The sequence below is a fragment of the Onychomys torridus genome, chromosome 16 (genome assembly GCF_903995425.1).
Source record: "Onychomys torridus chromosome 16, mOncTor1.1, whole genome shotgun sequence".
NCBI lineage: Eukaryota > Metazoa > Chordata > Mammalia > Rodentia > Cricetidae > Onychomys > Onychomys torridus.
This window is the reverse complement of record NC_050458.1, coordinates 23966535-23981411: the sequence shown is the minus strand read 5'-3', so window position 1 is coordinate 23981411 and position 14877 is coordinate 23966535. Positions and strand designations below refer to the sequence as shown.

Sequence of the window (14877 nt, the reverse complement as noted above, 5' to 3'; positions counted from 1 at the left end):
CCCATATGATAGGAAACACATACTCACAAACACACACACACATAAACACACATAATAGCTGAGTCTTGTCATTTCAAGTATATAATTATATAGAATTATATAATTCAAGTATTGAATTAATAGAAAAAGAATCACGGATTCCAGGAAAAAGTTACGGAGCCTCATCCACATTTCATAACTGACTTGTAAACCATAACCTTGCGTTGTATGTGTTCCTGTTTAAAGACACCTTACCTGAAATGCATTACTGACTTCCAATAACAGCACTCTAACTCGTGCCTAAATGAGCTTTGGATACACCATTCCTCAAGGTATGACACAGCCTTCTTGTGCTTAAGAAACCCAGGCTGTGCGTCAGCATTATTCTCGGGGGCCAGTCTAAATGGGAACACCACAGCAAAAAGACCCAAACTGTAACATGTAAACTAGGATTTTATGCAGACTTTGAAAGATACTTTGGCTACAGCAGGAGAGCTAAAACAATACAAGCCTGCCCTATTCCACCTCAGCTGGGACTCGGGAACAGGAAGGAAGCTACTAAGTAGTAGTAAGAGATGATAAGGAAGGATGGAGAGATGGCTCAGAGGTTAAGACCTGGGTTCGATTCCCAGCGTGCATGGCAGCTCACAACTGTCTGTAACTCCAGACATACATGCACAGGCAAAACACCAATGTGCACACACACAAAAAAAATTTAAAATCATTTTAAAAAATGATGATGAAAACATTATTTTAGAAAAACGTCATGCAGAAAATGGATTGATGGGAAGGGTAGCCACTGAAGACTGATTTTAGGAAATTTGTTTAAATTACTGTAACTTGGAATTAGTTAATAAAGACCAAGATGGAGAACAGGTAGCAAAGTCAGACAATAGACAGATAATAGCAGATAGACGATACGATAATGGACAGATGATAGACAGATACTAAGATGCTTAGATAGATAAGATGCTAGACAGACCCTAGCAGAGATGATGGATAGATACATGATAAGTGATAGATAAGAGAGATGATAGATAGACGATAGGTGGATAGAGATATATCTCAAATTTAAGAAATGTTCTGACGGAGCAGCGACTGGATTAGAAGAGAACAGAAAGGGCCACAGCACTCCAAGGTTTGTAACAAAGACCCCGGGACTCTTCTGGAAGAGATCAAGGGCGGCAGTGATGGGGTGAGCACCAAGCTGAGAACGAGCCCGGTGAGAAATCAGAGCTGGAGATGTAACTCTTCGGGAGCCAGGGAAGACATCCAGAAAAACAGATGTGTCCCAGAGAAGTTAGAAAACAGCACAGAAGGAACATTTCACTCTTGGTGACACAATACTGCAGTGCAGGGGGCAGATTCAGTTACTGGATGACATACCTTATTTATTTCTTGTGTTAAAGCCTGAACTGAATATATGTTCAGACTTCCATTTTCCATAATAGATGCTATGTACCGACCGTGTGGGCTAATTACTGATGAGCTAATTCCCTCTTCGACGCTCCCAATTTCAAAGAGAAGTTTACAAGTCTGTATGTTGACAAATCGCATAATCCCATCTTGACTGAGCACACCAAGAACCTGAATAGACAGAAATGATGGGACTGTAACACTTGAAAGCCCAACACCTAAAAGTTCATATACATAAAGAGAGACTACGTGTTTGTACACTTATACGCATGTCATGTAAATACATTTTAAAAGTAATGCATTCATTTTATATAATTTCTAGGAGGGCAGCTCAACTTCCAGTGAGTCATTACACATTTTAAAACCACTAATGATAGCTTGTGTGGATGTGTGTGACTCTGGCCACATGATATGGAACACACCCTGAGAAACTATGGAAGGCTTTGGCTTCCCCAGGCAGGCCACCTCCTCTGAGACACAGGGATCAGCTGCTGACCCTTACCTCCACACTGGCTTTCAGAGGGAGGAGAGGGGTGAAGGCTCCCCACTCTCTACCAATCTTCAGCTGCTCTAACTTCTATTTGGAGAATGGACTGGGATTATGGATTATATACAAGATTATGGAAGAGGGAAGCTAGTCTTTGAAGGGAAAATAATTTAAAGTCATATAACTTGAAAACATTACACCTATGGGCTAGGGGCCAACGGCTGCAAGCTATAACCGCATATGATTCTTTGACATTCCAGTGTCATGTTGTTGTATGGTGTCAACAAGAAAAGTGTGCTCTTTGACTGGCTGGCGGGCAGGGCACAGCCCTCCACATGTGCAGCAGCAGATGCAGGCTGTCTTGACAGCAACTTGGAAAGACCCTGTCTTTTTCTGTAAGTTTTACAATTCCAACCATATGAATGAATCTACAATTTAGAACTCTTAAGTAAAACAGATAAGGTATCCATGTACATACTGTATGTGTGTATAACTACATGAAACACATGAATTTAACTTTGAAATTCATGACTGTGACTGTCAATTTAAAATAAAGTTAGAGCAATTATTTATCAGTAATATTAAATAAAGAACACAAAATTTTGAATTCTTTTTTCAACTCTAGATTTTTCACACACAAAAAAATATACTTAACATTTTACGATTGTGTCAGTCATGCTGTAAGTTACATAAGAGCTGCTGGAGATGAAGCTGGGATGCAGTTGGGGTGGGGGCATTATGGAGAGATGGAGGGAGGTAGTGTGGGTGGACATGGCTAACAGACACTGTACAGATGTGGACTATTAAAAAAGAGAAGTGCTTGAACAACAGAGCCAACGTGGGTCTGAAAGCAGGCGCTGGCACTTCTGTTACTGACCTGATTGGAACCAGCATCGAAGCTATCGGGAAGGAATTCCAGATGGCGAACAGCTCGGACCTTAGTAGGCATCTGGATGATTCTGAAGAGCTGTGTGGCCTCCAAGCACCACAAATGCAGGTGGTTGGATTTGCCTCCAGCAGCCAAGATCCGGCCATCTCTACATTTAAAAAGCAGAACCGAAACAGTGAGGGGACACGAGCAGTGAGCTGCTTAGGAAGCAGTACCCCGCAGAGCTTCCTGTGAGTGAACTACCGTCATGCTGACCACGGGCGCCTCTGGCCACATACAACTACAGAACGCTGGGGACGTGGTTATGCTGCCGAGGAACAGAAGGTTACATGTGGCCAGGGGACCATACAGGGTGGCTCAGGCTTACTGAAGAGTCAGAACTTTTATCTATTGCCTTGAAGTATCAGCTTAATTCGTTGTTGATTTGTTGAATGAGTTATTAGTGGCTGAGGAACATTTACATTTTAAATACATTTTTTAAAAGATTTATTTGTTGGCCAGGTGATGATACACATGCCTTAAACCCATCACTTGGGAGGCAGAGGCAAGCAGACCTCTGTGAGTTCAAGGCCAGCCTGGTCTACAAAGTGAGTTCCAGGACTGCCCTTGAAAGCTACACAGAGAAACCCTGTCTCAAGAAACCATTTGTATGAATGTTTTGCCTGAATGTTTGTATGTGCACCATATATATGCCTGGTGCCCTTGGAGGCCAGAAGAGGGCTCTGGACCCCCTGGAACCGGAGTCAACGGTAGATCTGAATCACCATGTAGGTGCTGGGAACCTGTGTTCTTTGCAGGAAGAAGGCAAACAAAGAAATGAACTTGACGCCAGCAAGAGCGAAACTGTACAGCTTCAGCAGAGGCCACAGAAGCTGGGAAGAAGACTTGCTCACTGAATGACAGGAAGAAACCAACCAATGCAGGAAGGTCTGGAGAAATTCTCCATGTGCCAGTAAAAGTGCAGAGGGAGAGACTAAGAGACCACTCCAGTATGAGGAGAGCAGAGAGGAGGAGGAGAGGGAGGCCTGTGGCAGGTGACAAGGCAGGAGTGTGGATTTTACTGAGTGCAGCGCAAAGTCCAGAAGGAATGAATAAGAAAAGTGATGTGACCCAGCGTAATGGGGAGCTAACTCCACTCTAGGAGTTTGGCAGAGACACATTTAGGAAGCAGGAATAAATACAGAGACCAACAGGTCTATTACAGTCTCTGAAAGAGACTAGGGTGGCTTGGATTAGGGTAAGAATTCTATGCCAGTGAACAAAAACCATGACAAATTCCATACACAGTTTGGTAGAGTTGGTGAGATTTCCTAAGGCCTAAGAAGTGGGGAAATTCAATAAACCATCTCCTAGTCATCCACTGGGCCTGGAAAGGTTTATAAAGAATGACCAGCCCAACCAGGAGGGCCCCTGGCATGCAGGGTTTCAGACCATCATTTAAGACCACATCAAACTCACTCGTTAGAGAAATAGGCTTTGTTTGTAGGCTTGGAAGAATCTGGAACACTTAGACATACCAGAGAGCCCAGCAGCTCTGGCAGTATCACAGATGACCGAGGCAGTATCAAAAGGATTCAAAACAAATCTGAAGAGGGTCCCACTGGTCAGAAATGAGAGAACCGGACGTCACTAAAACTCTTACCTACCATGGCCTGAAACTTCCAAACAACAGTAAATCCATGAGTTTGAAAAGATTAATGATCAGAAAAAAGAGTTCAATGGCCACTTGGAAGATAAACTAATAATAAACTAATGCATTACTTTGAAAACTGGTTTAAAAGAGAGAGAGAGAAGCACTACGGGGGCTGAGACAGGAGGATTGCGGTATGCCATGAGTTTAAGGTACGCCTACGCTATGGAGTAAGACCCTGTCTCAAAACAAATACAAACAAACAAAACCCAAAAGAACAACAAAACAACAGAGGAAACGAGGGGTGGGGACCAATTTGCCCTTCCACTATTTCCCGTAAGCTATGTCAAAGAACAAAAGGCAGCAACACGAGGACATTTGCTCTTATGGTTTCTAACTTGTAAGTGAACAGCACCAGAAGCAGACGTGAAGGAACTAGTGAGTGAGGGGGCGTTACAGAACTAAAGCTATTAATAAGCCAAGGGTGAAAGAGCTAGAACAGCTAATAAACCAAGCAAGGGCAGCAGAACTGCACGGCATTACTGTTCTAGTTCCTCCCACCACGCTGGGGGAGGCTGTGATTACAAATTCCATCCAAGTCCCCGGACAGTGGCTGCTCCTGATGAAGGCACACACGCCGCTATGTCTTCCTCCCTTTACCTCAGCCAGGCCTCGTTTTCAGGAAATATAGGGGTAAGCAGTGTGCAGGGATGCAGACGACAAAGACACTGAGCACAGAGCATGATTACATTACAGAAACAATTGTTCTCACACCTTCCCCCCAACGTGTGTGCGCACGTGAATGTGTGTGTGTATGTGTATGTGTGTGTGTGTGTGTGTGTGTGTGTGTGTGTGTGTGTGTGTGTAGCTATAGGTGCATGTGGAGGCTGAAAGATTCTCTCTCTCTGAAACGGGCTCTCCATAGCCTGGAACTCACCACAACAGCGAGGCTGGCTGGCCAACGAACCCTACAGACCTGCTTCTCAGCTACTTCCCAGTGGTGTGATTACCAGAGTACGCTACCACAGCTAGCTTTATAAAACAACAACAACAACAACCCATGGGTTTTAAGGATTGAATTCAAATCTCCAAGTCCAAGTTTACTAATTGAGCAATTTACCCAGCCCCTCTACAAGAAAACTACAAGGAAAAAAGTTGAGCTGCACCAACCCACTGAGATGTGTGAAGCTTGCCGTGCCCCTAACTGGAGCACAGCTGTCATCAGAACCAGATACTGGGCAAATCACAGACATCAGAGCAATGTCTATATGACAATCTTAAGGAACGCTTGTTAATTTATAAAAATGATAATCATAGTATGCTATGTTCCCCAAAGGCAGAAATACACATGGAAATATTCACCAACGAAATGATACAGTAAGCTTTGCTCCTGAATAACACAACAGAGGATAGAAGAGAGACAGAAACAGGACCAGAATCACAGCTGGTGAGTCCTCAGCAGTTCATACATTCCTCCATTTTCATATACACTTCAAAGTATGCACAGCAGCCGGGCAGCAGTGGTGCACACATTTAATCCCAGCACTCGGGAGGTGGGGTAAGCCAGTGTGGTCTATAGAGCTAGTTCTAGGACAACTAGAGCTACAGAGAAACCTGTCTTGAAAACCAAAGTTTGCATAATAAAGTAAAGCAAAAAGTCTGCAGATCACATCGAATTCTGGAGGAATTTTTTCCTCAAGATTCTGAATGAAAATTTAGAATCTTTTAATAGAAGTTAAATTCTTTAAAATGCCCATTACCTGGTCACAGCAAACACTTTGTATAGGATGCTAGAGCCTTCAGGTGGAGCTGGCAATTGGTACTTGCAAAACAGAGTATCACACTCCCAGGCAAAGATGGAGTTGTCTTTAAAACAGCTGAGGATCGTGTTACTGAATGGGAGAAAGAAAACCTAGAGACAGAGAAGAACACCTGTCACTTTGGGTCCACACAGTCCTCTTAAATTTAAAACTATACACAGTCATTTTCTCTCTTCTTATAATGGAGAAAATACATTTTAATATATGATAGCATAATACCAGTATTCATAAGCTATAAGTAACAAAAATAAATGAAAACCCCTTTCAACTAAAACATTGACTACAATGATGAAATACACAAAATTCGAAATAACAATTTAAAATTTGTCAGCTTATATTTAAAAATTCTGATGAAAGCCGGGCGGTGGTGGCACACACCTGTAATCCCAGCACTCAGGAGGCAGAGGCAGGTGGATCTCTGTGAGTTTGAGGCCAGCCTGGTCTACAGAGCTAGTCCAGGACAGGCTCCAAAACTACAGAGAAACCCTGTCTTGAAAAAACAAACAAACAAACAAACAAACAAAAAAACAAAAACAAAAAAAATTCTGATGAAAATTAGGTACCTCTGAATCAAATGTTTTACAACCAGTAAACCTATTTATATACATACACAAATTACACATGTATTTACGACTATATATAGTCGCCTGCCTATTGTCCCACAGATGTACCGAAGATGAAAAGTTTATGTTACCTAGCAGCGTGTCGTAAAGCTGTAGCACAATTCACTACTCAAATGTCTGTGATGATGGCGGGCGGGGTCAATAGACCTGCAGTGCCGGTTATATTCAGGGAATCGTGACGTACAGGACCTAACATGGTAATAATAAGTGATGCTTCTAGTTCACACATCTACACTGCCTTTAATCACTACTTCAGATCATAATCCTCCCACTTTTTTTTTAAGTGTGCTGTTTCACACTGGCAGCAGCTTTAGACATCTCATGCTCACATGTTTCATGATTACATAAGAGTCCTCACAGAGTGACCGACCTGCACCGTCTAGACTGTGTAAGTATGTTCCCATGTTCACACAACAAAACCGTTCAACATGCATCTCTCAAAACAACCACATCATTCAGGGATTATGATCCTATATTCAGATGAACACTATTAAAAACATTAACCACAGGGTTGGAGACTTAGCTCAGTGGTAGAGCACTTGCCTGGCAAGCGCAAGGCTCCAGGTTCAATCCTCAGCTCCAAAAAAAAAAGGAAAAACCAAAACTAGCTAAATAAATAAATAAATTTGCCGGGCGGTGGTGGTGCACGCCTTTAATCCCAGCACTTGGGAGGCAGAGACAGGCGGATCTTTGTGAGTTCGAGGCCAGCCTGGACTACCAAGTGAGTTTCAGGAAAAGGTGCAAAACTACACAGAGAAACCCTGTCTGGGGAAAAAAAAAAAAGAGAGAGAGAGAAAGAAGAAAAAAAAAAAGAAAAGAAAAAGAAAAAAAACCCATTAACTACGCTAAAGAACCTTACATGTTAGTGGAAGCCTAGGGTGAGCTCTGTCACAGTCTGCTACTAGACAAGATAATACAACACACCTCAAAAGCCTTAGAAGCATCCCTCCTGGACTAGCCAATTAATTTATAAGAGTAAGTCCTCTGGGGATAACTGAAAAAGTGAAGATAAATGTAAATATTATGTATACAAGTAAAATGAAAGTATATCAGAGATGTAGTTTACTTAATGGACAACTGAGGGAGTCCATTGATAGCAGGGCTGAGAATGGCATCTTTGACCTATTTCCCACTTTTCTGTCACACAAGCTTTAACCAGTGTCTCTTGTCGAATACAAAGTTCTACTAGGGTTAAGGGTGTGGCTGTGGTTCAACAGCAGAGTGACTGTCTAGCATGCCGGAGGCCCCTGATTCCATCCCTAGCACCCCAAAACAAAAAGCAAAACACTGAAACTGATCACTGACAGCCCCAATATAACTCTCTGAATCTATCTTCATAAAACGTGGGCGCGTGTGTGTGTGTGTGCATGTGTGCGTGTGTGTGCGTGTGTGTGCGCCACACATAGACATGCATATGGAATAAAGCACTATGAAACGTAACAGTCAAGGTCATTGTCAATAAGACACACAAAAGCCTAACTAAAGAACGTAAGATGCCGACAGAGCCCGACGGGAAGGGCCGGATCCTAACTTGTGCTCAGCTCACATGGCCACAGGCCGTCCCTGGACCTTCTGACACAGACTCACTATGTGAGAAGATTTACAACACGGTCTTAGAGAATCTGCAATGAATATATTACAACCCATAATGAACACATTAAGACACTTTCAAAACCAGTGTCAAAAAGTGACTTCAGAAAATTTGTATTTTAATTAGCAGTCATTTTTTTGTAGAAAAGTAATAAAGTTTATTTCTACTGGGAGAAGCAAAGGCTTAAAAGTTAATGAGCATCAACTGCTATTTTAGGTGAATAGCTGTGATAAGATTATTGCCAGCATGATTATTCATTACCAGATTTGTGATTTTAATTGCTAGATTTCAATGATTATAAAATTGTTCCTAATGAAACATGTCATTATTATTTAGATAATGTCATCTCCTGACAACATTAAGAGCTTAGGAAAAAAAACTCCAAAAACTTAATGAAATGCATAGGAGGGGACAACTGAGCTCCAGGGGCTGGACTCGCCTCCTCGTGGACTATGAAAACTCAAGCCTTCTGCATTTGCTATCTTCTCTTGCCATGACAAAAGACGGTTGGCTAGGTAATTTGTAAGGAAGCAAATGCAGTTAGCTCGCAGTTCTGGAGGCTGAGAGCGCAGCGCTGCTCCTGCTGGGCTCTGCTGAGTCTCTGGTGGCATCACCACGCAGCACCACAGTGGCAGTGCGGCAGACGGAGCCATCGTGGAGACACCAGGAAGCCAGAGGCTTTCTCTGGAATTCTGTCTCCTTCCTTTCTGCCTTCCCTTCTTTCTCTCAGGGTTCCTAAGAACACTGAATCTTCTCAGGCAGTGGTTCTCAACCTTCCTGATGCTGCGACCCTTTAACACAGTTCCTCATGCTGTGGTGACCACCAACCATAAAATTATTTTCATTGCTACTTCGTAATCATAATTTTGCTACTGTTATGAATCGTAATGTAAATATCTGGTATGCAGTGTATCTGATATGTGACCCCTGTGAACCGGTCATTCAACTCCCAAAGTGGTTGTGGCCCACGGGCCGAGACCCACCACTCTAAGGGTAGACTATCTTAAAGGTTCTGTTGGGCACCAACACGAGCACATCTGGACACATTTCCAGCACACATCTTTGGGAGACAAGCACACCCAACCCAGCATTTGCTGGTCAGTTTGAGGAGGTGTATGAAGGTTTATCAAAAATTAAGAAATTCCAGCCTTCTCTGTGGTAGAAATCTTGCCTACCATGTGCAATACTCTGTGCTTGATCCCTAGCACCAAGAAACTAAAAGACAGACTCAAAGCCAAAGATGGCAGCACATTCCTGTAATCCCAGCATGCCAAGGCTGAGGCAGGATAGCAATTAAGAACAGCCTAGGCTAAATAGTGAGACCTTATTTCAAAAACCAAACCAAAACCAGAACAACACAACAATCCAGGACAGTAATAGTAACAAAATGGAAGCCAGGCGTAATATTTTACAGAAATATTAAGGAGTGTTCACTGTATAGAGACTAGACATATAAGAACCTTCATTGTGAACCATTTTCTGACAGATGTCATGAAGGATTTTCCCATATTTATTGAACAAAAGTAATCATGGATACAGGATATATTCCCAACTCCTAACTGAAGAACTGAATGTAACTCAGCATCACAAGAACCCTGAGTTACTAATCTGAAGAGGTGTAACTAGTTTGCCTCTGTAATTTAAGCAGAACCTTCATTGACATTGATGATACAGACTCGCAAAGAAACTTTGGGCCTGTCACTATGACGTAAATCATAATGGCACCTTTAATCTAAAAGCATGTCCCACTATGTGTTTCTGTGACAGGTTCCAATTAAATCACATACAGTACTATGGACTGCTTTGCAGTACTCAGGTTTGGAGTCAGAGCACAACCATTTTATAAGCTATGTGACACTGGACGAGTTACTTAATGACTCTGAATTTCAGTTTTTCCTTTTGGAGAGCAGGATGCCTTTTAGGGCTATTTAAGATGAAAAATAGCTAATAAGCCAGTCCCGGTGGAGCGTGCTTGCATAACCGCAGCACTTGGGAGCCTAGGGCAAGAAGGTAAAGAGCTGGAGGCCAGCTGGACTTCAAGCTCTAGACCAGCCTCAGCTGCACAGCCAGATTCTGTCATAGAAAGGAAGGAGGGAAAGGAGAGTTAGCTGCATGCTAAGCTTTCAGCAACTGGCATCTCTTACTACCTGTTTCCATTCTTAGTTTAAGATGAGGTTCTCACTAAGTTGCCTAGGCTGGCTTTGAATTCAAAATTCCCCAGAGGACTGGTTCTATGGGTAAAGGCACTTGCCACCAAGCCTGATGACCTGAGTTCAATTCCCAGGACCCATGTGGTAGAAGAACAAACTGACTCCTGAAAACTGTTCACTGATTTCCACGTGGAAAGCTTGTGCATGTGCATGTACATGCAATAAATACATGGATGCAAAATCTATTTTAAAAATACTGCATTATATTTAAAAATTCATCCTGCCTCACTCAGCCTCTGGAGCATTTGAGATGAGGGTGTGCACCACTGTGCCTGGCTGACTTTTAATTGCTGCTATACTACACAGAAAATGTGGAAAGAAGTTTGGGGTGGCAGTCCTTCAAAGCACCTCAAGAGGCTGGCTGGAGGCACAGCTCCTCCCTCAGCAGGGAGGGCATGGGACTAACGCATGGCCCTAGGTTCACCCCCACCCCACCCCAGGAAAGAGTCCACAACACCAAGAACAACAAAGAATGCTGGACTTAAAGGTCCACGGTCACTTTTCTGGATGTCTTAGGAGCAGAGACTTGGCGTCATTCAGACTTGGCGTCATTACCACCTTGGGAAGGTGCTACAAGACGATACCTACCACAACAGGATGTGGTCTGGCCAGCAGTGCATCCTCGGATACATTTATGCTCCGGGCTGTGACAATTCAGTTCACATCAGGCTGCCAGTTAATTAAGGTCAGATCATCTTTTGATATAAACTGAATTGAACACCTCTAATTTTTAAAATTATTAGTAAATAATTGTATACCTACAGCTTAAAAGAAAAAATTGTTAATATCTAGATTTTAAAGAATACATCTAGAGCTGGGCTGTGGTGGTGTGCACCTTTAATCCCAGCACTTGGGAGGCAAAGCCAGGAGGATCTCTGTGAGTTCAAGGCCAGCCTGGTCTATAGAGCAAGATCCAGGACAGGCACCAAAACTACACAGAGAAACCCTGTCTTGAACTGTCCCTCCCCCAAAAAATACATCTAGAGAGAAGGTCAGGGTGCAGCCCAGTTGGTGGAGAGCTTGTCTACCATGCATGAAGCCCTGGGTTAAAGCTCTAGCACTGTATAAACTGGGCTATATCCCTGTGATCCTAGCACACTGGAGGCAGAAACAGGAAAATAGTGAGTTCAAGGCCAGCCTGGGCTATGTTAACTTGCCCCAAACACATACATACATACATACATACCAATTTTACTAAGCACTATGTAAAGTACTGCATATATTATCACCTCAAACACTGAAGTCAAGTCTGAGGTAGGCACAGTTACTATTCTGATCTTACACTGGCTAAAATACCATGTGGAGAAGATTACCAGGAATCTACCCAAGCCTTCTTGTAAGAACTATCAGAGGACAGGAACAAGGTAAACAGTGATGGAACGGGAGGACCAGTGCAGGCTGTGAGGCCTTTCCCGAGGCGACTGATCTTTAAAAACTGATATCACAGACAGGCAGAGTGGGAGGGGCACCGTGTTAGATGAAAGGTGACATCATGATATTAACGTCACAGTGAAAGGATCATCAGTGTAAATAAAGGCCCTGTTTAAATTACAAAATCAAAACCTGGAATAAGAATATCCTGACAGTTAAAGTTTGATCAGAATTAAAGTTTTATTTTGAAGACTGGGTTACATTTAGCTTCCATTTCCAACACTGTACACCAGGAACAGAAACTATTCGGCCATCTCCAAATTTTGCATAGTCCAGGAGCGGAGAATATTTTTTATTATTTATTCATTCTTTTTATTTTAATGGCTGGCCTGTAACTGGCTACACAGATCAGGCTGGCCTTAACTTGAGGCAATCACGTGGCCTCCTGAGTGCTCAGATTTCAGGCACAGGCTGCATAGCAGGCCATTTTACATGTCTAAACAGTTTCATGTTAAAGGCTATATAATCTTGGTTTCGTATTGTATTTATTTTTGTGCACGAGTGTTTTTGTGTGTGCACATATGTGACGGCACACACATGGTGTAAGAAGACAGTTTGCAGAAGTCAGTTCTCTTTTTCCATCCTGGGGGCCCCGGGAACAAATTGAGGTCATCAAGCTTGGTGGTAAGTGCCCTTTCTTGCTGAGCCGTCTTGCTTGTCCAACTAGCTCTTTTGTAAAGAAAGAGTTTGCTGGTAACTTATAGACTACGGGATCCTATTATTTTGCAATATATTTACATGCATGCATCACGGTACACACGCCATCTCTCTCTCTCTCTCTCTCTCTCTCTCTCTCTCTCTCTCTCTCTCGCTCGCTCGCTGGATTCTCATACCACTAAAATCTGGAGACGTTTTTCACTAAGCGTCTGCGTGGCCAAGTGGTGTTCACACTGGTGTCCATGCTAAGAGCAGAAGTCTACAGTCTCTGTCCACAGCCATCTACAGTCTCTGTCCACAGCCGTCTACAGTCTCTGTCCACAGCCGTCTACAGTCTCTGTCCACAGCCGTCTACAGTCTCTGTCCACAGCCATCTACAGTCTCTGTCCACAGCCGTCTACAGTCTCTGTCCACAGCCATCTACAGTCTCTGTCCACAGCCGTCTACAGTCTGTCCACAGCCATCTACAGTCTCTGTCCACAGCCATCTACAGTCTCTGTCCACAGCCGTCTACAGTCTCTGTCCACAGCCGTCTACAGTCTGTCCACAGCCGTCTACAGTCTCTGTCCACAGCCGTCTACAGTCTCTGTCCACAGCCGTCTACAGTCTCTGTCCACAGCCGTCTACAGTCTCTGTCCACAGCCGTCTACAGTCTGTCCACAGCCGTCTACAGTCTCTGTCCACAGCCGTCTACAGTCTCTGTCCACAGCCGTCTACAGTCTCTGTCCACAGCCGTCTACAGTCTCTGTCCACAGCCGTCTACAGTCTCTGTCCCACAGCCGTCTCCCCCAGGGGCTCCCGCTCCTCGCTCCGCTGTGGGGTTGAAATTCAATTTAAGTGCTGAAGCAATTAAAGAAGAAAAGACCTACTAAGACATTTGGTTCATGTCCCTAAGGAATATGCTGGCTACAACTTCCATCTCCTTTTTAATTATTAAAAGCACGCTGAAGAACTCTGGGACTTCCATGGAGACCGTCTGATCAGTTTTTGGTTGACATGCACTATTAGCTCCTCATGTTAATAACGAAGAGAATAAAGGCAACACCACATTACAACACAGCCTAATAAAGCAATTGACCTCACAGGAGACACAGATACTCTAAAAATAGTAGTTAGCTAATCAGAGAAAAAACACTAAACACGGAAAGCAAAATAAAATACTCTTTCAAAAGGTAGTATATGTACACATGGGATACTAATTAGTGATTAAAAGGAACAAAATACATAAAACAGGCCTTAAAGAAATTATGACCAAATAGTTTAATTTATGAGTTTTATAATAGAAAAACCAAACCGTAGTAAAAAATATCAGAAATACCCATGAAAGGCTATGATGATAAGCAGTGAAGGGAAAGACACAGTGCCCACTGCAAAGTGGCTTCCTACATACTATGTAGTTATGAACTGAGAAACAAACATGAAGGAACGTAATAAAATAAAAAGAATTCAATGCATGTGATTGTTGGCTCTATCCAAATGGACTTTCAAGTTAGTATTTGTGCATGCAATACTGCATCCGGGTTTGTTCTGAGCACGCCACCCTCCTCTACCCACCCTTCAGTTCACGTGTGGCCAGTCACTCTGGTAATTAAATGTTAGTGACAGTGACTTCACAGACCTTGCTTTATTTTGGCTTTCCCTCTAGACACCTAAGAGGATGTATGTTAAATGTTTTGGTCAGCTTACTCCTTAAAAAGTTTGGCTTCACTATGCAGAGATTTTACTCTCATGTAATTTTTTTCCTCTAAATTTAAGAAGCAGGGGCCACTGCTACCAACAAAAGTCACAAGACAGCTACAACTTACTGTTTGGTTAAGATGAGATAGTTGTGAACCCAAATAATAGTAGGAATAACCTGGATTAATTAAATGAACACAATGCTGTCTGTACCACTTTGACTATTCCCATCAGGTGAGCGGCCATCATGGAAGAGCCAACTCAATATAGACTTAATTTAGTAAGTTCTACATGTGAAAAAAAAAAAAGAATCCTCAATAAAAAGAACATCTCCTTTGTGGGAAAAAAAAGGAAGAAAAGAAAGGACATGATGAAAATTTATCAGGCAACAGTAAAGATCACCCCACACAGGTCACAAGTGTACACAACTGTCACACTCACCAAATGATGTAGAGATATTTTATATG

The 14877-nt window shown here is 42.8% G+C and overlaps 1 protein-coding gene across 2 annotated transcripts in view; it reads right to left on the bottom strand.

Annotated features, from left to right (window-relative positions):
• Tbc1d31 (TBC1 domain family member 31) overlaps positions 1-14877 on the bottom strand; it is a 62915-nt gene that overhangs the window by 33651 nt on the left and 14387 nt on the right. For both annotated transcript variants that reach the window (XM_036208569.1, XM_036208568.1), the window contains exons 5-7: positions 6162-6313; positions 2760-2919; positions 1366-1566 (exon numbers count right to left, since the gene is read on the bottom strand). In XM_036208569.1, the coding sequence (XP_036064462.1) occupies positions 1366-1566; positions 2760-2919; positions 6162-6313 (513 nt within the window). The remainder of the gene's footprint in view (positions 1-1365; positions 1567-2759; positions 2920-6161; positions 6314-14877) is intronic.